At 41.6% G+C, this 22,788-nt stretch overlaps 1 protein-coding gene across 2 annotated transcripts in view; it reads right to left on the bottom strand.

The window, feature by feature from the left end:
- ano5b (anoctamin 5b) overlaps nt 1–22,788 on the bottom strand; it is a 31,929-nt gene extending 9,141 nt beyond the window's left edge. The window contains exons 1-9 of one of the 2 annotated variants that reach the window (XM_041933421.1): nt 22,561–22,788; nt 16,389–16,433; nt 11,814–11,875; nt 9,549–9,656; nt 7,738–7,806; nt 6,881–7,165; nt 6,488–6,607; nt 5,713–5,828; nt 5,487–5,621 (exon numbers count right to left, since the gene is read on the bottom strand). In XM_041933421.1, the coding sequence (XP_041789355.1) occupies nt 5,487–5,621; nt 5,713–5,828; nt 6,488–6,607; nt 6,881–7,165; nt 7,738–7,806; nt 9,549–9,656; nt 11,814–11,875; nt 16,389–16,433; nt 22,561–22,636 (1,016 nt within the window). In that variant the 5' untranslated portion in view covers nt 22,637–22,788. The remainder of the gene's footprint in view (nt 1–5,486; nt 5,622–5,712; nt 5,829–6,487; nt 6,608–6,880; nt 7,166–7,737; nt 7,807–9,548; nt 9,657–11,813; nt 11,876–16,388; nt 16,434–22,560) is intronic. The other variant, XM_041933429.1, reaches the window with a different exon arrangement.

Raw genomic sequence — 22,788 nt, forward strand, 5'->3', positions numbered from 1 at the left:
TTTTCAATTGTCCGCTGCTTCGCCATAGTTTCTCCTAGAGACTTCATTCAAACTTTAAAACGTAGATAATTTTGTCGGCTCGAACGCACCCCGTGTCCCTTTCAAAATTTCCCAGGGGGAATTTTCTAGTTATTATTATTTTTCATCATCCTCCAAATTTTTGTCCCTGAACTCGCCCCGCAGCTTTGAGAAAACCCTTGCAAATTATATATCAAAACGTGCGGTTTGATCAGGATCGGTGTGCTATTACTTTTCTCAAATTTATCGCAGTTTTTCGCGTCGTAAGACGCGAAAAACTGCGATAAATTTCCCATAAGAATGAATGGGACGGGCGAAAAAAAAAGATGGAAATTGGAGTTTTTCAAACGTCTGTAGCTCAGGCATACATTCACCGAGAGACTTCATTTGAACTTTAAAACGTAGATAATTTTGTCGGCTCCAAATGACCCTCGGCACATTTTGATATCTCTTACGGTTTTCGAACTATGACCATCGAAGGCCGACGTAAGACGCGAACAACTGCGAAGACTTTCCCATAAGAAATGAATGGGGAAATTTCCTCAAATTTCAGCCTTTTTCAATTGTCCGCAGCTCGGCCATACTTTGTCCTAGAGACTTCATTCAAAGTTTAAAACGTAGATAAATTTGTCAGCTCAAAATTAATACCGGCACATTTTTTGATATCTCTTACGGTTTTCGAGCTATGACCATCTGAAGACCATCAAGTTTCTCACAAAAATGCTCAGAATCTCTCCCTCTACAGTGGGTGATGTCATAAGTTAGAGTGAGACAGCCGGTGAAAAATCGCCTGAAATGTGTTTCTAAAATTGCCGTAAAATACAAACGGTGAATAGGAGACACATAATTTTGGGATCTTTTGTAGACAAACTTGTCCTCTTTCATGTGATGTCCTCGAAAAAGCCGAGAGACTTACTGAATTTAAATAGTGAGGCTTTTTGTGTAGCCACCTCCCTCTAGCTCTCCCATTGACTCCAATGTAAAAATTCAGAGCTGTTTTGTGAGAAAAGCATAAATGCCTCCTGTCTTTACATCGCCATAAAACGAAAAGTTGTTGTCTCATGAATAAAACGAGATGATATTCGGACTCAGGAAGTTCTCGGGAGTCCGATGATCTATAGTACACTCTGATACGAGGTACGGTTCTCTCACCAGAGGATTTAGTTCAGGAGGTTCGCCGAACCCAAATCTCACTGCATACAATACAAACTCCTGTTCTCTGAGTCGCAGAGTCTTTTTAAGTCGACCATTTTGTCATTTTTCTAAAGAATATCTGGACATAAAACACACGTACATCTGGCCCAGACTTGTCCGCATCTCACAGTGTAGTCGGTTTTTTGATAGCAGCTACGGTTTTGACACAATCGCAAGTTGTTCGGAAGAAACCGACAGCGAAAAAGCCGCTTTTCAAGGGAGGAGTTTAACAGGTGCAACTGTCATTTACACACACACCGGTCAATAACCCACGCACACACATCTGCAGGACAACCAGCCTGAGAATGATTATCTTAACGAGCTCAGTCAAAACAAGGGCATTGTTTGAAAACAATCTCTGTCCAACAAGCAGTTAAACTCAGCTTCAGAAAGCTCTTTGCCAAAGAGGTTGAGACAGTAGTCACACAAATGCACACACAAAAAGGGCTAACCAACAGCTAAAAAGTGATTAAAAACAGCACGTCAAAACTGAACAGGAACAGGTAAACAGTGGGAGAGGTGCAGAGGTAATTATCAGCAGGTGGGGCAGAAGTTACACAGGCACACACGCACACACACACATTCAGACACATATATACTATACACATCTCCATGTTGGAGCTGGTTGGGCTGCTTGTGTAGTTCAAGCAGACACACACACACAAACAGACGAAGACACACACATACGCAGTCACACACAATGACAGATACATAAACACACACACACAGACAAATGCATAATGAAAACCCCATCCCCCCGCCCCCTTGTTAACGCCGTTAGCTCTGTTAGCTCTGTTAGCACAGTTAGCTCTGTTAGCGTTAGCGCCGTTAGCTCTATTCGCACCGTTAGCTGTTAGCTCCGTTAGTGTTAGCTCTGTTAGTGTTAGCTCTGTTAGCTCTGTTAGCATTAACTCCATTCATGCTTATTGATTCAGTTCATTAATTCATGTTAACAGAGACATGAAGCAGAGGAGAGAAGCAGACACAGACAGCTGAGGTGATCAACAGAGACAGACAAGGAGAAAGCCACAGAAACAGACGAAGACACACACATACGCAGTCACACACAACGACAGATACATAAACACACACACACAGACAAATGCATAATGAAAACCCCATCCCCCCGCCCCCTTGTTAACGCCGTTAGCTCTGTTAGCTCTGTTAGCACAGTTAGCTCTGTTAGCGCTAGCGCCGTTAGCTATATTCGCACCTTTAGCTGTTAGCTCAGTTAGTGTTAGCTCTGTTAGCTCCGTTAGCATTAGCTCCATTCATGTTTATTGATTCAGTTCATTAATTCATGTTAACAGAGACATGAAGCAGAGGAGAGAAGCAGACACAGACAGCTGAGGTGATCAACAGAGACAGACAAGGAGAAAGCCACAGAAACACAGCTGAGAGCAATTCATTAATCAGGGACTGACTACCTCTGATATCTGCCGTTTTCTCAATTTGCAGCCTTTTCAATTGTCCGCTGCTTCGCCATAGTTTCTCCTAGAGACTTCATTCAAACTTTAAAACGTAGATAATTTTGTCGGCTCAAAATGACCCTCGGCACATTTTGATATCTCTTACGGTTTTCGAGCTATGACCATCGAAGGCCGACGTAAGACGCAAACAACTGCGATAAATTTCCCATAAGAAATGAATGGGGAAATTTCCTCAAATTTCAGCCTTTTTCAATTGTCCGCTGCTCGGCCATACTTTGTCCTAGAGACTTCATTCAAACTTTAAAACGTAGATAATTTTGTCGGCTCGAACGCACCCCGTGTCCCTTTCAAAATTTCCCAGGGGGAATTTTCTAGTTATTATTTTCATCTTCCTCCAAGTTTTCGTCCTCAAACTCGCCCCGCAGCTTTGAGAAAACCCTCGCAAATTATATATCAAAACGTGCGTATTGTTCGGGATCGGTGTGCTATTACTTTTCTCAAATTTATCGCAGTTTTTCGCGTCGTAAGACGCGAAAAACTGCGATAAATTTCCCATAAGAAATGAATGGGACGGGCGAAAAAAACAAGATTGAAATTGGAGTTTTTCAAACATCTGTAGCTCAGGCATACATTCACCGAGAGACTTCATTTCAACTTTAAAATGTAGACCCAAGTCTGGTCTATTGGTGTGTTCATCCACATTTTGATTGGTCCTATAGTTTTTGATCAGTCACTGTTCAATGACAGTGATCGTTTGGCGGGAAATTTTGAGATTATAATGGGTGTGTATTGCGCGGAATGTTCGTGCTAGAGTGCGTGCTAGAGTGGCACAGAGTCTAAAAACGATCTGAAAATCTTCTCTTTTTCTCGTCGCTACGGCCACAAATTACACTCTACACGCATAATTTTGGGATCAGTTTGTAGACAAACTTGTCCTCTTTCGTGTGATGTCCTCGAAAAAGCCGAGAGACTTACTGAATTTAAATAGTGAGACGTTTTGTGCAGCCAGCGCCCTCCTGTTCTCCCATTAAGTCCCATGTTAAAATTCAGAGCTGTTTTGTGAGCAAAGCAGAAATGCCTCCTGTCTTTACATCGCCATAAAACGAAAAGTTGTTGTGTCAGGAATAAAACGAGGAGCTGGTCGGACTCAGGAAGTTCTCGGGAGTCCGATGATCTATAGTACACTCTGATACGAGGTACGGTTCTCTCACCAGAGGACTTAGTTCAGGAGGTTCGCCGAACCCAAATCTCACTGCATACAATACAAACTCCTGTTCTCTGAGTCGCAGAGTCTTTTTAAGTCGACCATTTTGTCATTTTTCTAAAGAATATCTGGACATAAAACACACGTACATCTGGCCCAGACTTGTCCGCATCTCACAGTGTAATCGGTTTTTTTGATAGCAGCTACGGTTTTGACACAATCGCAAGTTGTTCGGAAGAAACCGACAGCGAAAAAAGCCGCTTTTCAAGGGAAGAGTTTAACAGGTGCAACTGTCATTTACACACACACCGGTCAATAACCCACGCACACACATCTGCAGGACAACAAGCCTGAGAATGATTATCTTAACGAGCTCAGTCAAAACAAGGGCATTGTTTGAAAACAATCTCCATCCAACAAACAGTTAAACTCAGCTTCACCAAGCGCTTTGCCAAAAAGGTTGAGACAGTAGTCACACAAACACACACACAAGCAGGGCTAACCAACAGCTAAAAAGTGATTAAAAACAAGCACGTCAAAACTGAACAGGAACAGGTAAAAAGTGGGAGAGGTAGAGAGGTAATTATCAGCAGGTGGGGCAGAAGTTACACACGCACACAAACAAACACACACACACACACACATTCAGACACACATATACCAGACACATCTCCATGTAGGAGCTGGTTGGGCTGCTTGTGTAGTTCAAGCAGACACACACACACAAACAGACGAAGACACACACATACGCAGTCACACACAACGACAGATACATAAACACACACACACAGACAAATGCATAATGAAAACCCCATCCCCCCGCCCCCTTGTTAACGCCGTTAGCTCTGTTAGCTCTGTTAGCACAGTTAGCTCTGTTAGCGCTAGCGCCGTTAGCTATATTCGCACCTTTAGCTGTTAGCTCAGTTAGTGTTAGCTCTGTTAGCTCTGTTAGCATTAGCTCCATTCATGTTTATTGATTCAGTTCATTAATTCATGTTAACAGAGACATGAAGCAGAGGAGAGAAGCAGACACAGACAGCTGAGGTGATCAACAGAGACAGACAAGGAGAAAGCCACAGAAACACAGCTGAGAGCAATTCATTAATCAGGGACTGACTACCTCTGATATCTGCCGTTTTCTCAAATTGCAGCCTTTTTCAATTGTCCGCTGCTTCGCCATAGTTTCTCCTAGAGACTTCATTCAAACTTTAAAACGTAGATATTTTGTCGGCTCAAAATGACCCTCGGCACATTTTGATATCTCTTACGGTTTTCGAGCTATGACCATCGAAGGCCGACGTAAGACGCAAACAACTGCGATAAATTTCCCATAAGAAATGAATGGGGAAATTTCCTCAAATTTCAGCCTTTTTCAATTGTCCGCTGCTCGGCCATACTTTGTCCTAGAGACTTCATTCAAACTTTAAAACGTAGATAATTTTGTCGGCTCGAACGCACCCCGTGTCCCTTTCAAAATTTCCCAGGGGGAATTTTCTAGTTTTGTTTTATGAAGCACTTTGTGTCATGAAGGGTGCTTTGTAAAGAAACATTATTCTTATCATAGGGGTGGAATAGTCAGATGTCCATATACTTTTGGCCACATGAATATCAGCTCCCTGATGCCCTCTGCTGGCACTAACCTTGATATGTTGTCATCATAACTGAGCACTCCATAGGTGAAACATATAACGCCCATGACGGCTGCGAAGAACAGCATCTCTGTGTAGAAGCCCAGCCAGGCAAAGTAGATCCCAATCTTCTCCCCATAGTACTTCCTACAACCACACAGTCAAACAGCGCATTTAGAAATACATCTTGCATGGAAAAGAAACAAGCAATGAGAGCCTTCAGGTGTTGCTCGTGTACCTGATGAGGTTGAGAGGCTGCTCCTTGTAAAAGCAGAGAAATCTGGCCCAGTGCTTGTACAGGTTGTAGCGCTCGCTCTCACATTCGGCGTTTCTTGCCCTTTTCCAGTATCGACACTGAAAGGAGAAGAAGCAACGCAGTCAGACATCTTTGGAAATGAAACAAAAAGTTCTCAGAAAAGGGAATGAGCATGTTGAACTATCCCTTTAACCCTTTCTTAACACTAACATTTTTTGCGAAAAAGGAGAAATGATGGAGTTCTGTCCTACATCTTGTCATTAGTTAGTAAACTGCCAATATGATGTAAAATAATACCTTTATGTTGATGTTATGCTGATTAAAATATTACTGCTCTGGAACTGGGAAATGCACCAATTCTACAAATGTGCTTTAAAGAAAAACAATCAAGTTCTGCAGCATTAGTTGCAGTTTTAGTACTACAGAACCACTTTTTTATACAAAGATTACAGTAGTATTAGTAGCAGTAGCTTTAACAGTAAGATATATTCATTCTACAGAACTCCTCCTGTCAGTGTCTTTAATAATCATGTTTTAGAATACAAGCAGCATTTTAATGTTGTGTATGGCCACGCACTTAATATGGAATCGGGTCACTCACACTCTTTTGCATCACATCATAAATCTTGCATGTCGAATCTCAACATGCATGTAAGCACTGATAAAAGCTGCAGCTGGAAAGTGAGGTGCCACCGTCTAAGAGCTGCTGATGTGTTTGACCGCTGTGTATTTGTGCTCTTTCTTCCACGCGTCTTACGTCGTGTAGCGGAAAAGCTGCTGTGTACGTCCCATTGCTGAGCAGTCGCTTGATTCCCGTCTTGTCTCTGTCTCTCAGACCCTCTTTGTAGTACGGACACCGAGCCAGGATGTAGAAGACCTGACAGCAAGGACAGGATTTAACAAAGGATTAAGGGATTTGCGTGAACTTTTTAACCTAAATGCATTTTACATTTGGCTTAATTGTTTTGCAAGCATGTTGGAACACTGCAGAGTAAAACATAAAACTTCTCTTAAAAGTCTTCTAGGATATGCCTGTCCAGATGAACTGTGAGAGCTAACCTGGGTTAACTTATCATTGTTATGCACTAAAATATTAGCCGCAAGTTACATTCTTACACCTGAATTCTGATTTTAGAGTCAAAATACTCACAATTCTGTTTCTGGTGGAAGGCGGGAAGAAAGTATCCTTGTCAGTGATGAGGAAGAAGTCGGTCTTGGTCTTGTCGAAGGGGTAGGTGAAGTAGTCGGGTTGTGGGTGCATGATGTGCTCTGGCAGGCGGAAAGGATGTGAGAGCCACTCCAGCGGGACATCCTGACCGTGGGGGATATCGCTCGGCTTGAAGGGGACTTTGATCTTTAAGACGTCAGCGTAGGTGGCCAGCACATCCCATGGGGCGTGGATCTTCAAGAAATACGTCTTTTGGTCTTTGGAGTCCTGATACAAGTCAAAATGGAGGCGAGGACAGAAACTGTAAGCCCCATTGTAACGGTTTGGGAAGAATTTTAACACAACTTCTTTAAAATACTTGATCGATGGATGGCAGTGAAATGTGTCTGGTATTACCACTACAAACTACTTCCTACACCAAACACAGAGGTCATGTGATGATACTAGTCCTAGTCATTTGGAGTTGTATTGCTTTGCATCTGTGTTCTGTTGTCAGAGAAATGAACAAGTATCAAATCTGACCACTGCTCATAATGATCTGAATGAAGTGGCAGCTGAAGAACTGTTGATGTTACGCAGAGATTTGACATCATATCTGGAGATAATGACAGTAAATTTGAGTGAAATACAGACTGTGTTTATCTTGTGTGAATGCAACACACGAAACACAGATGTGGGGGGGTCGTTTCTAAATGACATGAGGTTTCTCTGTAATATTATAGTCCCCCGGGAGTAGGGCTTCAGGTTGCGTCATCCCTTTAAGAGGTTTTTCTGTAGAAGATGTGCCTCCGCAAACTCTCCACTAGGTGGCGGAGCTGCTCTGTGCTTGAATTTCTTACCGATTTGTCATCAGTCTCCAGCTCCAGTCCTGCTTTCTCAAGGTTGGCCTCGAACTCCCTCCTCCTTTCCTGTGGATAAACACACAAACCACAAGCATGAGAGCCTCATGCAGTCCTAGCAGGTTCTCTCTTTTACTAATCTGTGTGACATTTGACAAAGAGCGTCTTGTCTTGTTTAAGGTATTTGTTGTTCGTTTTCTCTGACTCTTTGTCAGGTTAAAATCAGAGTCCTACAAATGGCGCCTGGTCAAACAGGAGGCATGAAGTGAGTGTGATAATGGGTGTGGCTTCTCCCACAAAGCTATGATTAAAAAAAATAATAATAAATGAACTGTTATAACTTCCAAATGGATTTGAGGGCAGTTAATGCCCCTAGCAACAGGCACAGGGGGAGCCAGACCCTCTATTACTGACATAGTTAAACATGGTGGAGGGACTGGGAAGCACATTTATATTTTAAACATAACCCTGCCAAATTTTCCAAAATTTGTACAGTGGTAGAAGGATGACCCCGGAAAAAACAAAAAGCAGCTACACCAACCTTTCATATATGAAGTGCTTTGAATATTACATAATAACATTTAAATATAAATTCAATCAGCACTTAACAAATAAACAAAGTAATAACTGGCAAACTGAAACTGCTGTACAAAAAAGGCTAAATTAGAGGTTCAAATGTCTTTGCTTAATGTAATCAGTTTTAGTATTAGTAATATTTCTCAGAAAGCTGATTGATGATGATGATAGCTATAACATGCTGAGAAATAGAGGAATTTGAGCAGTCCTCTGCCTTCACGATGCATGTTGGTGCACAGCTATGCAGAGAGCTAAGCACCCTATAAATAAAGGTTAAGAAAAATAACTACCCATGGAAGACGTCAACAGGAGTAAAAGAGAATACATACATACATACATTTGTGATGTCCAAATGATTTTTTTTTTAAGCCCTGATCCAAGTCCTTTAATATTGGATACCAAGTCAGATCTGATGCTTATATTTACCAAAATGTTAATTTACACATCCAGCACTTAAAGAGCAACATTATCATTCATTTGGAGTCTTGTTTCTGGTTAGGCCAACATTCACTCTCTTTTAGCTCTGGTTTTGGTCTCAACCAACTCCTGCAGGAAATATCTTTTAGCTGCTTCATCATTCATCATTACAAGTGACCCCTTTTACACTGTCACACTATTTTCATATTGCTTTTTTATATGTTGGTATTATAAGAATTTAGATCATAGCCACTTTCAAATACAACTGGATGAAATTATGTTCACAGCATCATAGCTGAAACTCGTCAGACCGCCCAGTGATAGTGGGAGTCGAGACAGATGTGATAAAACTTTAGATAAAGATAAAACTTTATTTATCCCCAGCCGGGGAAATTTGGGCATTACAGCAGAATGTGATAGCTGTGGGAAGAAAAACAGCAGCAAAGCTAGAGAACACAAACAGACTAAGGTTTTTGAATCTATGAATCCTTCTTCCTCTGGTCACTGTCAATCCTACAGACATGTGACTAACAACACATATATGTATTTTCTGTCATGTGACATAGTCCATAAGTTCCTTCAAAGTGACACACAGCCAAATAATTGCAAATCTGTTCATTTCAATAATTGCTTCAGATCGCAAAATCTGTGGAAAGCATGTCATCTGAATCCCACTTCCTCTTTGTAGTACAACGTTTTCCTGTTCTGGATATAAATTGTGTAACAATGACAACAGTGTCACAGTTAGTCAGTGGCCGCACTGTGAAATGCTGAGTGGTCATCTAATGGCCACTTCTCTCTCTGTCTGTCACACTTACTTGTTTCCTTTCTCCATCTTTGTCGTCTACATAAGACAACACAAAGTCTATTCTTCGAACTCCGTCCCTGAAGAACACGGTGTCTTTATTCGGTTGTAGCTTGTCTGTCTGGAGGAGAAACAGCAAGCACAAAACGAAATGTTTAGCTTTCTCACAGAGCGGGAGGGAAAAGCAAACAGACGTGTGATATCTGAACAGCTGACACGCAAAGACAAAGCAAGAACTGAAACTGTCAGAATCTTGAGGGCAGACATGAAAGTCTCGGACTGTAACACTGATAAATATACAGTATTATATATATAGAAAAGTGCGTTCTGTCCCAGAGTAATACATGTAATTTAGGTAACTCTGTGCTACTGTTTCCAGGAATTACATGTTCACATGTCAGTGTTTAGAGTACTGGAAAGTATTTCAATAGAATGTTGTTTCCTTTGGAGAAAAGTTTAGAGGGAGGCCATGATGAATGCAGAAAAACCACATAAAACAGGAAGTTCTGGACACTGTACAATCACAGCCTTTCATTACCTAAAAATAGCTGATGGTGGGGGAGAAACGTACTCTACATGTTCTAGATCAACGTAGTCGTTTTTCCATTAAGGTGGAAATGTGTGATGCGACTAACACTTAAGGAAGTTACATCAAATGATCTCCAGTGCAGGAATACATGCAGAATCTCAAAACTTCTAATCTGAACATAAACAGACTTATTTTAAAGATAGAAATGGAGCACCTTGGTAGCCAAATAGTTACAGCACATGTCATAAAACTGCACCGTCACCGTCAACCTTTGTTACCTGTCATGCTCCTCTCTTTCCTGTCTGGCCCTTCACCTCAATCAGTCCAATAACGATGAAAAACTGCCCCCAAAAAAATCTTTAAAAGAGATGGAAATGCACGTACAATGCAGAACTCTACCCAAAATACAAAAGCTCACGTATCCTTTAAAATGTACTATAGTTTAATTTAATTATTCTTATCAATACATACTTCATGTTAACATGACATCAACTTTCAGTTTTCCAGGTGGATTCATGATGCCAGTGTGATGCCAGCCCAGAAAAACACACATCAGACGGCAGAGAACAACTGGTGGAAAAACCGCCAGTTTTCCACTTTTATTTTTAAGTGGTGATATCACTCTGCTATATTTTTACAAGGTCATTCTTGTTCAGTTAAAGAGAAAACAGACTTAAAGAGCTAAACTATAAAGGGTTAACCACTGCCTGGAGTACCCAGTATCTTCAGTAGTTCACCGAACCCCACCCAGCTTGTTTATCAGACCCTAACATCCACTGACAGACCTTCCTGTGCTGACAGGGGCGTGGTGACCGCTCATTATAATGTTATTTAATCATGTTCGGACCTAATGAGAAGATTGAAATATGACCGGTAGATCAGCACTGATCAGAAAGTGTTCCACTGTCATGCTGAATCCTGGAGTCGTACATCACAGAAACATAATATGATCATTGTTATGAATGAACCATCTGCTCCCGGCCTCGCTGTATCACTGACAGGCTTTATTTCTGTCTCGCTGTCAGAGAGCTGAGGCGAGCTTTTGGAGACGCAGAGGTCTTGTGACTCAGCGATGAAGGCTGTGAGTAAACAAAAGGTCTAAGCCTGCAAAACTACACAAACATAAACACTGATTGAATAATCTTGTGGCCATGAAGAACCCAAAACAGGCTTTGGAAATATAAAGAATGCCACCTCCATTATTGACTGCTGCACATTTTATATATGACAGCTGATTTTGGGTTGGAATACATCAAATTGAAACAAAAAATATGAGTTTAAAAGGTGACAATTAAAGGGACAGTACAACATTTTAGGAAATGTGCTTATTCACTTTGTTTTAGAGAGTTCAGCATGACTCTTCTGTCAACCAGCAACCAATTATCTTAGCTTAGCACAAAGACTGAAAACATTAGCTCTCATCGTCGATGTGAAGTTGCCAGGCAACAAGAGGAGAAACAAGAAGTCACTGCACACAGCCATGTCTGGATGTTAAACCTCATAAAAGAAAAACCAAATTTTGATATATTGTTTTTCAAACCAACCGGCTAGCTGTTTTCCCCTGTTTCCAGTCTTTATGCTAAGCTAAGTTGAGCTTCTGCTAGCTATAGCTTCATGTGAATTGAGTGTTATCGACCTTCTCATGTAACTCTTGACAAGATGGCAAATGATGTTATTTCCCAGAATGTCAAAATTCTTCCTTATCAATTCGTGAGTATGTTGAAACACCCACAGATACACGAGACTTACTTCAGCATGTCCAGGAAGTGTTGTCCTCTCAGATAACGGAACGCCATTTCCACTGTTTTCATCTGCAAAAGAAATAAAAAATAGAAGTAAAATGACGTCTTAATTAGTTCAAGATAAATAGAAAATACAACAATCATGTGCACAGAAGCAGGAAGCAGCAGAGTATTCAGTGTGTTGTCGAAGCTGATATTTGTGTAGAAGAGTAAATAGGCAACACTTTGTCTTCAGTATGTAATTGTTCCATCAACAAACAACTTGTGCAACTATGACTGATACTGTATGTTAGTTTGTCATTATACAATGTGTGTGCACAGCAACAGATTATAATGTAGCTATGATTATAGCGATAGCTATAATGAGCGATTGTGACTAATGATCCAGCAGTGTAATTTAAAATGGTCCAGCAACATAAAGGTGGAGCGAGAAATGTTCTTCCTGTTCCACCTTCTTCTTTAAATGCACCCACTACCAATGAGGGAAAACAATGTCATTCTAAGTTTTTCACATGTGCTTGTTTAAGTATCTTAAGACAGGCGTTCATGCTAGCCTAACAAGTAGTCAGTACAGTATCAAACCCTTTGAGCAATGCAGCAGGTGTTCTTCTCTCCTCATCCCACTGACATCCAGTAATTTGGCTAATCTCAGTTAAGACCTGTTTATATCCACGCAGGATGCGAGCTATGCGGGATAATAATACGGTTTATACAAAACCAAACTATCCCTTTAAGAGCAATCAGCTGGCCAATAATTGTTATGGCGCGTATGCATCTCAGACACACTCAGCCTGACAAGGGCCCACTGAAAATCCCACAGCCTCTTGGCAGCATCAGCAGCCACAAAGTCTTGCCATATTGGTAAGCATTTATAGGAGCTGAGAGAGCGAGGTGAGAAACACAAAGGCAGCTCTAAAACACACACACACACACACACACACACACACACACACACACACACACTCTTCTTCATCTCTCACACAATGACACACAGCATTCCAGCAGAGCCTCCCTCTCCCTGCGTGGCAGGCTCTGGCAGAGGGAATGTGCTCATGTAGCACTGCTCTGCTCGCCGCCTGCTCTCCTATCCTCCCTGAATGGTGGGAAAGCGGCACTTCCTGTGGGGGACACTGCATGAAGACATCAGTGAGGGGGGAGGGGCCCCTGGGTTACGGCTGCACCAGAAGCCTTACCCCCTGAAATGAAACGCAGCCAGCGCACAAAGGACACAAAGATTTCCAGCCTCCTTCAGCTTCAACCCAGCCACATGGGCAGCCAGCCGCCTCTGATTAGACACAGTGATCTGACAGGCAGCAGCGTGGGCCAATCAGAGCGGGACTGCTGTGTCTCCATGTGGAGGCCTGGAGACTCACTCGGAGGGAATGAAAATATGCCATATCAGTTAAACCATAGGAGTCCCTGAGGACAAAGTTCAAATGACACCGTGACTCTTTCCACTGAGCTCGTGGGAAGAGCTGATGACTGCACAGCTAGAGTTTTCATTATTCTCAGCAGCCTTTTCCTCTTTCCTTTTTTTGTCTCACTTTTTTGGTCTGATTCCAACCGTGAGCAGCCAGTTATCAGAGCCTGGCTTAAGCAAACAGAAGCAAAGGGCCAGCAGCGTGTTTTAACTACTTCCACAGAGAGACAAATAAATGGAGAAAGGGTTCATACACGCTGTGGTAGGAAGGTAGACTACAGCTCAGACAGTGGACGGCACACACACGCACAAATGTTCATTCACTAAAAAATAACTACTGCACATCACACAGTTATTCATTCATGCGAAAGGATTTTTGAGGGTGGCAATTAACTAAATTAAAACTCATTTAAAGTAAAAGTTCATGCACTATGTCTTCTAACATACTTCCCACCTGAGCAAGGCAATTACACTTCAGCTGCTGTCTATTTACAGGAGCTGAGATATTCTCCTTTGAACATACCCACCAGCAGAATGCCAACTTACTTAAGAAATATGCCAACAACCTCTTGTGGGCTCTGATTCAAAGTGACACTTTAACAGCCAGCGTGTCCCAGATGGTCAGAAGAAATCCATAAGCTCGATGTGCCTCTTTCTCTTTGCTTTTGATCTGATGCCTGCTGTGGGATATAGAGATGTTTCACATCTTTTTATAGGGATTCCTACTCGTAAATCGTGTGAATGTGACAGACAACTTAGTGGCACAAAACACCTGAATAAACACACTTTTGAACTGGAGGGTAAACAATCCACAAGGCAGCAAGAAGAGGCTGTGCGGTTTAGCCAAGGACACAATCAACTGGTCTCTTTTCCTAAATGCTCTAATTTTATCCAGAGATATGTGCAAAACACATGCATATCCAACCACTGCTGTCCTGTAGAGCAGACTAGTGGGAGTTGGCTACAAGATTTACACATATATAAATGACCCAGTGTCATTGTGGAATTATTGAGTGCTGCTCTCGCTGAAAAGTCATAGTATCGTCATGCATAAGTTCCAAGGACTTCCCCTTTAAAGACAAAATCAGGGTTATAGGTTACGAGGCCAAATTCTCTGAGGCACACTGAACTTACGCAAAGTGCACAGACAGTAAATATTACATTTTGCAACTTGTCAGTGCCAGTGACAAGGCTGCATTAAACAACTTCATGTGTATTTGTTCAGTTGGTTTAACAGATTGGCTTGTGGGAACTTTCAGAACAACTGGCACATCCAAGGACGTAGAAATAGACTTGGAAACAGGAAATAGTATCCATGCCTCTGTCATAAAATAAGCATCATCTTCTCTACACCAGATAAGACACAATCTTCCCTTTAAAAACAACTAGTAGCCAAGTACACCTTCTGGAAAAGCAGTGGAAAAGCATTTCTTGTGCCTTACCCCACTTCTGCTTAGTTCTTCTCTTAAAATTAGGAACGAGTTGGAGGACACCATGCAATATTCCCATAGTGTGCAACTGCTGCTTCAACCTCCACCAGCCTGGGCACTGACAGCCAGCGATAAGTGATCAGATTTAGGGTCAGACATATCTCCCCCGCTCTGACTAATTAAAGTGTTCAATCAGAAGAGGTAATCCACAACACGGGCCTGCATTACATCAGAACAGGAGGCCACTCATACCAATGTGCTGATCATGCACAGAAAAAAAAAACAGCAGAGGTTGTTCATTCTCTCTCAACGCAAACAAATCCACTCCTGACCGGCCGAACCTTGCCAAAGCAAGCAACCTGATGAAGCCTGATCCGCCTCTGGGCAGAACATACGCCTATGGTTTTTGCACTTGAACATGTGTAGCCCCCAGATGAGGCACAAAGTTAGTTCTCCACAGGTTCATTTCACATAGCAGTATGAGTAAGTGGCAGGGGAGCTGCCCTCCACAGTGGATCCCGAAGTGAGTCATCAAAACAAATGTTACGAAAGGGAACCTGCATCTTCTGATCCGACATCCAGGGTCTAGAATTTGTCCGACAAGAGGATGTGAGGGGGCATCTCAGCCACCCACAAACCCACTTACCCATACACACAAGCGTAGTACACATATCAAGAAGTTGCCATAAACTTGCCATCTATTTTCTGCACTTACACTTTCTAGACTAAAAGCACTTGTACACCGGCTAAGTACATTTACTCAAGTCTTCCATTAAATTTCCACACCACTACATTTCAGAGGATATATTATATTATAATATAAGGAATATTGTACTTTTTACTACATTATTTGACAGATATGCTGCTATTTATTTTGAAAATCAAAACTGCACAATGTATAAAAATATAACGCAGGCATAGATTAAACTACACCTGAATGCATCAGCAACAAATATCAAACCATGTGGGCTGACACAGCACTCTGCCAGGGGCCATTCTGTCACCTTTCCACTCGTCTTCCACTACTGTATACCAGCTGTGCACATGTATGAAGCAGTGGGCAACATAGCTAAAATTACTCCAGATGAAATACTATAATGTAAACTAGTGCTTTATCTGTGAAGTCAATAGAGTAGCTGTTTCTGGTTAAAATAACCAGACAGAATTGATTGTTTTTTTGCAAATCCACAAAATTAAATAGACATATAGGTATTAAAATCTTGACATATAACTGTCCTGCTCATTGATTTGCAACATTGCTCACAATGACATAATACAAGCAGAGGTATTTAACAAAGAGCTTTCACAGTATAAACAGCATAGCAAATTCTCTGAGATGTATATCTCTTGACGGTGTACATTGTCAATTCATCGAGCCCTGACTGACACACAAGCACGTCCACATGCCTCTTACAGTATATGAGCGCATGCATCAGTGCAGATTTGACACTCCAGCCGTGAAAACAGGACACAGCACATTTTAATACCAGGAGCCAGGCTCTGCAGATGAAATGGGATCTGAAAGAGCAGACAGACAGACAGACAGGCATCTGGGTCTGATCAGCAGTTTAACCGGAAAGCAGTGGAGAATTAACAGAAACAGAAATATGCTCCTTTATTGAGGGGAGGTCAGCGTGAAGAGAGAGTAAGCAGATGAAAAGAGAAAGAGCAGAGGATGATGATGGGAGGACGGACAGACAGGCGTCACATAAAGCCTCTGATCTGCCCGTACCTGAGTGCAGGTTAATCCTGAATGCGGTCAACACTGCAGGACCATCTTTAAAAGGACAGACAGACAGACACAGGTTAGTCTCAAACTGTAGGTCAGGAGAGGTGAATATGCATCCTTGCAAAGTGCTGAGACACTCTGATTGACTGCCAAACACACCGGAAAGATAGGAAGAAAGAAGCTTGTAAAACAGGGCCAACTTAGATGAACTAGAGAATCTTTTCTCATGTTTTCTTTTCTTCATTTATCACTTAAAATTATCAGCACAGCATCTAAACACGCAGCAACGATAACCTGAAAATGATGCAATGAACAGTGAGCATCTCATTCAATAACAAACCAAATTGTTTTTCACTATGACTCAAAGCAGGCTGTGTGGGTGTGTACTGTCTGAAAAAAGCACCAATAACAGCTCTTGTGTAGCTCCACCACTCTGCTACACTGCCCTGCTTACTCCTCTTAAACATATACACCTACAGCACTTTTTGGACTTGATTTAAAACTCGTCAGACGATTGCATTGAAGCTTCAGCAAATGCACACTAACTAACCACAGCTCCGGATTATGACAGCGTAAACCTTTTCTTAAGGGAAGTGAGACAAACATGTCACAGATTGTCCTACAGTTTAGCTTTGGGCAGGAGTTGTGTGGACATTTATATGAAATATTGATCTGTCTTGATTGTTAGGGTGCATTAGGCAGGCAAGTGTAAGTGTGTCAGGTACTCACATATGAAATGTAATAGCACAAGACCGAAATAATACATTTGATGCCAAAAGACTTGAGTGAAACCAGGGCGCATACCATGATACACTGAAACCACAACATCCTGAGCTCGATCCGGGCCTAGGTCTTCTACGACAAGACACCCTCTCTATCTCTCTACCTACATTTCCTGTCGAGCCAGCGAACTATCTGCGAAAGGAAAAATTCATAAATTGCAACAGTCAAATGTGAATTTTGTGATTAAAGTCCGAGAGTGAACGCATGAGGCATTACGCGCACATTAAGTTAAAAGCAAAAAAAAGTTCAGGATCAGGATCATCAGTCTTACCTTGAGGCTGATTTAGCAGCCGTTCTGGAGCTTTCAGTCACATCACATGATACTCAGCAGAAAATTTCTGACTGCTTTCAGGACTTCTTGGAAGTTAGATCAGACTTCCACCTGCTGATGAGGATCATGTGACATGACTGTCAGAACAGCGTCTAAATTGACCTTAAGGTGAGATTAATTAGTCAAAATTTTACTGTAAAATAAAAGCAGAAAATACCAACTAACAACACATATAGAGCCTATCAATCAATCTAAACAATGAATGTTTAGTAAGCAGTGTGTTTTTGTGTTTACATCATGCTCGTATTGTCTTGAGTAATACACACTTGATTTCTTATCACCAGGATATTATTGTTCCCAAAGGGGAGGTTTCCTGACACTGTCCGGAAAGCTTGAACAGATCGAAAATACCACAAAGGTCATGTGCAGGGTAGAAGGGACTCATATTATCTCCACAAGACAAAACATAACACAGTGAGAATAACCGTGCTTGATATCTTTCACAGACTGTTGCAGGAGGCGTGTCAGTAAAGAGCACTTGTCAACACAGATTAGGACACTGAAAGTCGCTTTCTTGCTTGTGTGACCTGTAACCTTTGGCCTGGTTGTTTGCTTTTGACATGATTGACGTGAGATGGCAACAGGGTAAAAGCTTGTTCCTGTATTTTCAGGTGCCTTTTAGTCAGATCAGGCAGCTTTTATAAAGAGATACTGCACTATACGACAAATATGGTTCCTACAGTTCCTCCTGTTCTATAAACAACTCACATGCATAAAACATAAATTAATGACGTAGAGTGTTTGTTTCCCTCGTCTTAGTGTTTCATGTCAATGCACCCAAAGGTCAGAGAAATAGGCCAACGCAGAGAGGAGGCATATGGGAGTCTAAATTTAGACTCAAAAAACCCCAAAACATTTTATCATAATCTGAAAAATAAACGCTGAAACTTGACTTGGCAACACAGAGAAACAAGAACAAACAACTCCACTGTTGTAGTCTACTGCAGTCTAGCTTTTTATGTCTTATTCCATATCAGGCCTCCATCAAAGGGGGTAATATAATTACAAGGCCTGTTTCCATAGTAACTCTTTGGCTCTGCTTCACCTCTGACTGGAAGATGACTTCATCGGCCAGGCTGCAGATAGCAGAGTCAGATCACCTTAAATGGAAGAAAATCCCTTAAAATTTGAGCAATCAGTAGTGAGAGCACTTAAAAGGGGAGTTATTTGTTAAGAATCATTACACGGCTGTCCCTGACCAGTACCAAAAACCTTGGCAACCTGCTGCTGAAAAGCTTTGAGCGGAATTAAAAAGCAGGGTTTAGGTGTTCTTACTTTAGATAATCATCCATCTGATTGTATATCATGTCAGATAGGGCTGCTAGTAACCATTATTTCAGTTATCGATTCATCTGCTGATTTTCACGATTAATCTTTTAGTCTATGAAATGTTGAAAAAAAAATGACACACACCAGAGCACACTTTCCCAGAGCCCAAACTTTTGTCAAATCACCCATCCACAATCCAAAGACTCTTCACATACTTATAAAATTACAAAGAAAAGCAGGAAATCCTCACATTTAAGAAACTGGAACCAGCAGATGTTTGACTTTTGCTTGCAAAATGACTGAAATGATTAACAGATTGTCAAAATAGCTGCCAATTAATTTTCCACCTGTAATGGAAGAGTGCATCTGGTGTTCATCCAGTGGTCGGACGTCAGTCGTGACTGTCTGTAAATCAGCTGTTTGGGCAGCTGTGATCAAGGCAATCCACTCCAAACACATATATAGAAAGGTGAGGACAGAGGCCTTCCTCTTCTTTCTGTTTCCTCTGTCGCATGTGGCTGAAGGTCTGCCCTGATAAGAGCCCGAACAAAGCCTCTGCAGAACGTCAGGTCTATTAACCTACAGCTCTCTGAAGATAAACAGGCACGTGTCTTTATTGACAACTCCCTGATTCAACCAGTAAAGAGTGTGGAATTTACATATGGAAAAGGGCTTATTGAGGTTTAATTATGTTCATGCAGCACACTCTGTGGAAGCTGGGGACTAAATTACCTTTATGTTCTATACCTGATTGACCTGTCAGTGATGCAGTGTTATCAGTGCTACTGGGTGATTTCATCCAGCTGTTAGGTAGACAGATGTAGTGTAATGAGAGTTTCTAATAACAGAAAAGCTGTTGAAATACCGAGACACTCATTGTCGTTTCTAGAAAGGCAAAGAAAGGTAGCATCTGACTATTTTCTTTAAGCGATTTCACATCTTTCATCACATGCAGTATAGCAAGCTCTCTAGAGATGTCTAAAAATATTTGATTGGTGGCTGTTTGCAAACCAAAATGAGGTCATCAATACGAGAGAGGAATGTTTTGTAGAGGTTAAGTCATTTATGCAACTTTTTAAACAGTAATCACTCAAAACTGTTGCTAAAAAAAGTTAGCTTGACATTACTTCAATTACTTCCCAATAGCAGAGATGAAAGAATCTTCAGATCACATTCATAACAGTGCGGTAGCCACATCTTAATATATAAACCACTTCTACATTTCAGATGAACTTGAAATATTACATCACATTGACCCTTAAAATGGGCGTCTGCACCTCTTCTATATTTGAACATCCAGATGTTCAATTTCAGGACTAAATGTAAACTTCAGTCTCTCATTTTCTGAGTCATCGTTATTCAAGTGAACCGCCGCTCTTATCACATGAGGGCCAGACTTTTCCAATGCAGGGAACAAGCAGGGGTCAGAAGATAGTAAGCACCACGCACTTCCTGTATCTTAGAGTATCCTTTACGTGCGCTTTGCTTGTCATGTTATGGATACCCAACCTGCAGGTTTCTGCTGGAAACCTTGGTGTCTCCAGACTGACTTGACACGGCACAATTACTGGACTTCAGACTACAGGCTTCAGACTTCTTTATTTCAGCTACTGAAGTTTTAAAAACAATTTAGAGTTAATGAGTTTACCAACCGCACATTTGAGTACGGAGTTTAAAATGACAATGAGAGGAAAGGACAAGCTCACATGAGGAATTTTAAGCAGGGAAGGGATTAGGTAAACAGGGATACAGCTGCAAGTACAGAGAATCAGCGCGTTAGCACAGAGCCATCACTTCATTACTGTGCATCACACTAATCTGCCTCCTTGTAAATGGGGGTAAAAAAACAAGTTTTTTGAATTCATGCATTGTTAATAAGAACGTTGAAGTGAGTCTCACATCAAGGCAGAGCAATCAGTCTTTCACCACAAGAAGTGGACTTTTCCATTTGTCCACACTTTCCATTTAGCTGCAGATGTCTGACATTTCAAATATTAGGGAGAATAAAACTATTTATATGCCTGATCTGGCTATGAGAGAAAACTGTTCCCTAATACAGACTGAACTGTCTTGTAGCATATGGATTAAATGTAAGCAGTAATTCTATGCATTTTTCCTCTGTTTGGCAGCTCTATTGCGTAAGAAGGCCACTACAGCAATGTCGTCTATGCAGTGGGAGCTATGTGAGACATAAATCAGGACTTAAAAGCCCTCAGCCCTCCACTATTATGACATATGGAGCTCCATGGAAGTGAAAGCTATTCATTTCACTCATTTTCTGGTTTCCTCTGATATTTATGTACGTGCAAACAGCAAATAATGGCAGACCAATTAAATCCCATCACACTGGTGTCTGAAAACATATCTACAACCGCTGTCCAGACTGTTCACCTCCAGATGGATTCTGGTGAGTTCGCTGTTTGAAACCACAAACTGAGAGTGGTTTGCTGTTGAGCAAAGAGCCAGTGAAGCCTCGGAGGAGGTAATCCCATTAGATGTGGACACACATGCTAAATCTTGTCAGAGTCTGACAGGAGTAAAAAATGGATTTGCTTACTCACATGCTTCGCTTCTGATCGTTGGGTGCTTTTATTAACGTTACCTTAATTTAAATAGAGAAAACACAGAGATGAAGATGCTTCTTTGGCTGGGATATTCTGCAACAGTTTCTTCTGAGATTTCACAGTGATGACGTCTGACAGGTGTTAGCCTACAAATCTCCATCAGTTTGGGAAATACCAGCCAGTGTGACCTCACTGCTCCCACTCTCACAAGTTTAAATGGCCATTCCTGCAATGCAAAGCATGACTAGATACTGGAGATTCACGCTACTAACATCAGAGCAATACCGACTCAGATAGCTGGGTTAGGTATTGTGACAATGGGCTAAACTGGTATCAAATACCATTAATTTAATAAATAACAATTCAGCACATTTATACCTGTTTATTCATTTGTCTGTAGTAAAGCAATGTTTAAGTCTAGCCTGAAGTTATATGAAAGATTGATCGCAGTCTCTTCCACAAAGCTTATTGATTAAACACTGGTATCAGATGCTGACACCCAGAACCCAGGTACCGGTACCAGTATGTGGACTGAAAAAGTCAGATCAGTGCATCCCTTCTAAATTCACCCACGAGCAGCCAGCATGTCTGTTTGGCTCTTTTTGCCTCCTGGCTTGTCATGGGATCACTGCTAACATGCTGTTTAATGAAACACACACACATCAGCTAGAACAAACCACTCTATGTGCAGAATTTTTTTTTTTTTTTTAATTGTGGGTTCATCCTCCTGCAACAGCATTCGCTTAGATTTGACAACCCTGACCTCTGACTGAGAGGACTCTAATTAATTCCTATCCTTTCCGAGACCTCCCTCTTTATGCGAACGTATGACGCAGCTTATTGTGCGCAGTCTCAGTCCTGAGTCCAGCAGCCAAACTGAACCGAGTATGGTACTTTAAAAGATGACATACCTTAAAAAGTTATTTCATTGAGCTGCAGGCAAAATATACACATTAAATTATATGTAACTCAGATTGTAAACTGCATTATTCACTAAAACGACTATAAAACGCAAAATGTTGATGCTTTCATGTTCAAAGTTTTCTATAACGCTTTTCTGCTGGCTCTAATTCTGACACGAGGATATAATCTTAGTGTTTTAATTGGATTATCTGTGCGCACCATGCTCTATAGCGCCCTTCTTTCCCATCAGAAGTAAAGACAATTTGTCACAAGACAGAAACCTCCCCAGAACCCCCAGACGCCGAGTGCGCCTTCCTTTCATTACCTCCAGTCTGAGAATCGGTCGCGCTCTGCAGCTCGATCAAAGTTTCATCCTTCGCCTTTCCCGTTATCCGTCTCATCGCGGCTGGCGGCGTTATTCTAAGGGCGAAAGTGAGGTCGGTGAGGGCGGTGAGGATGCCGCTGCGAGCCGTCGGCGGAGGATCCACCGTGCAGGTATCGGCCGATCACGCTGTGAGATCACGCAGCCCAATTCAGATCACTGGATGGTAAA

Source organism: Chelmon rostratus, chromosome 1 (assembly GCF_017976325.1).
Source record: "Chelmon rostratus isolate fCheRos1 chromosome 1, fCheRos1.pri, whole genome shotgun sequence".
In the NCBI taxonomy this organism is placed as follows: domain Eukaryota; kingdom Metazoa; phylum Chordata; class Actinopteri; order Chaetodontiformes; family Chaetodontidae; genus Chelmon; species Chelmon rostratus.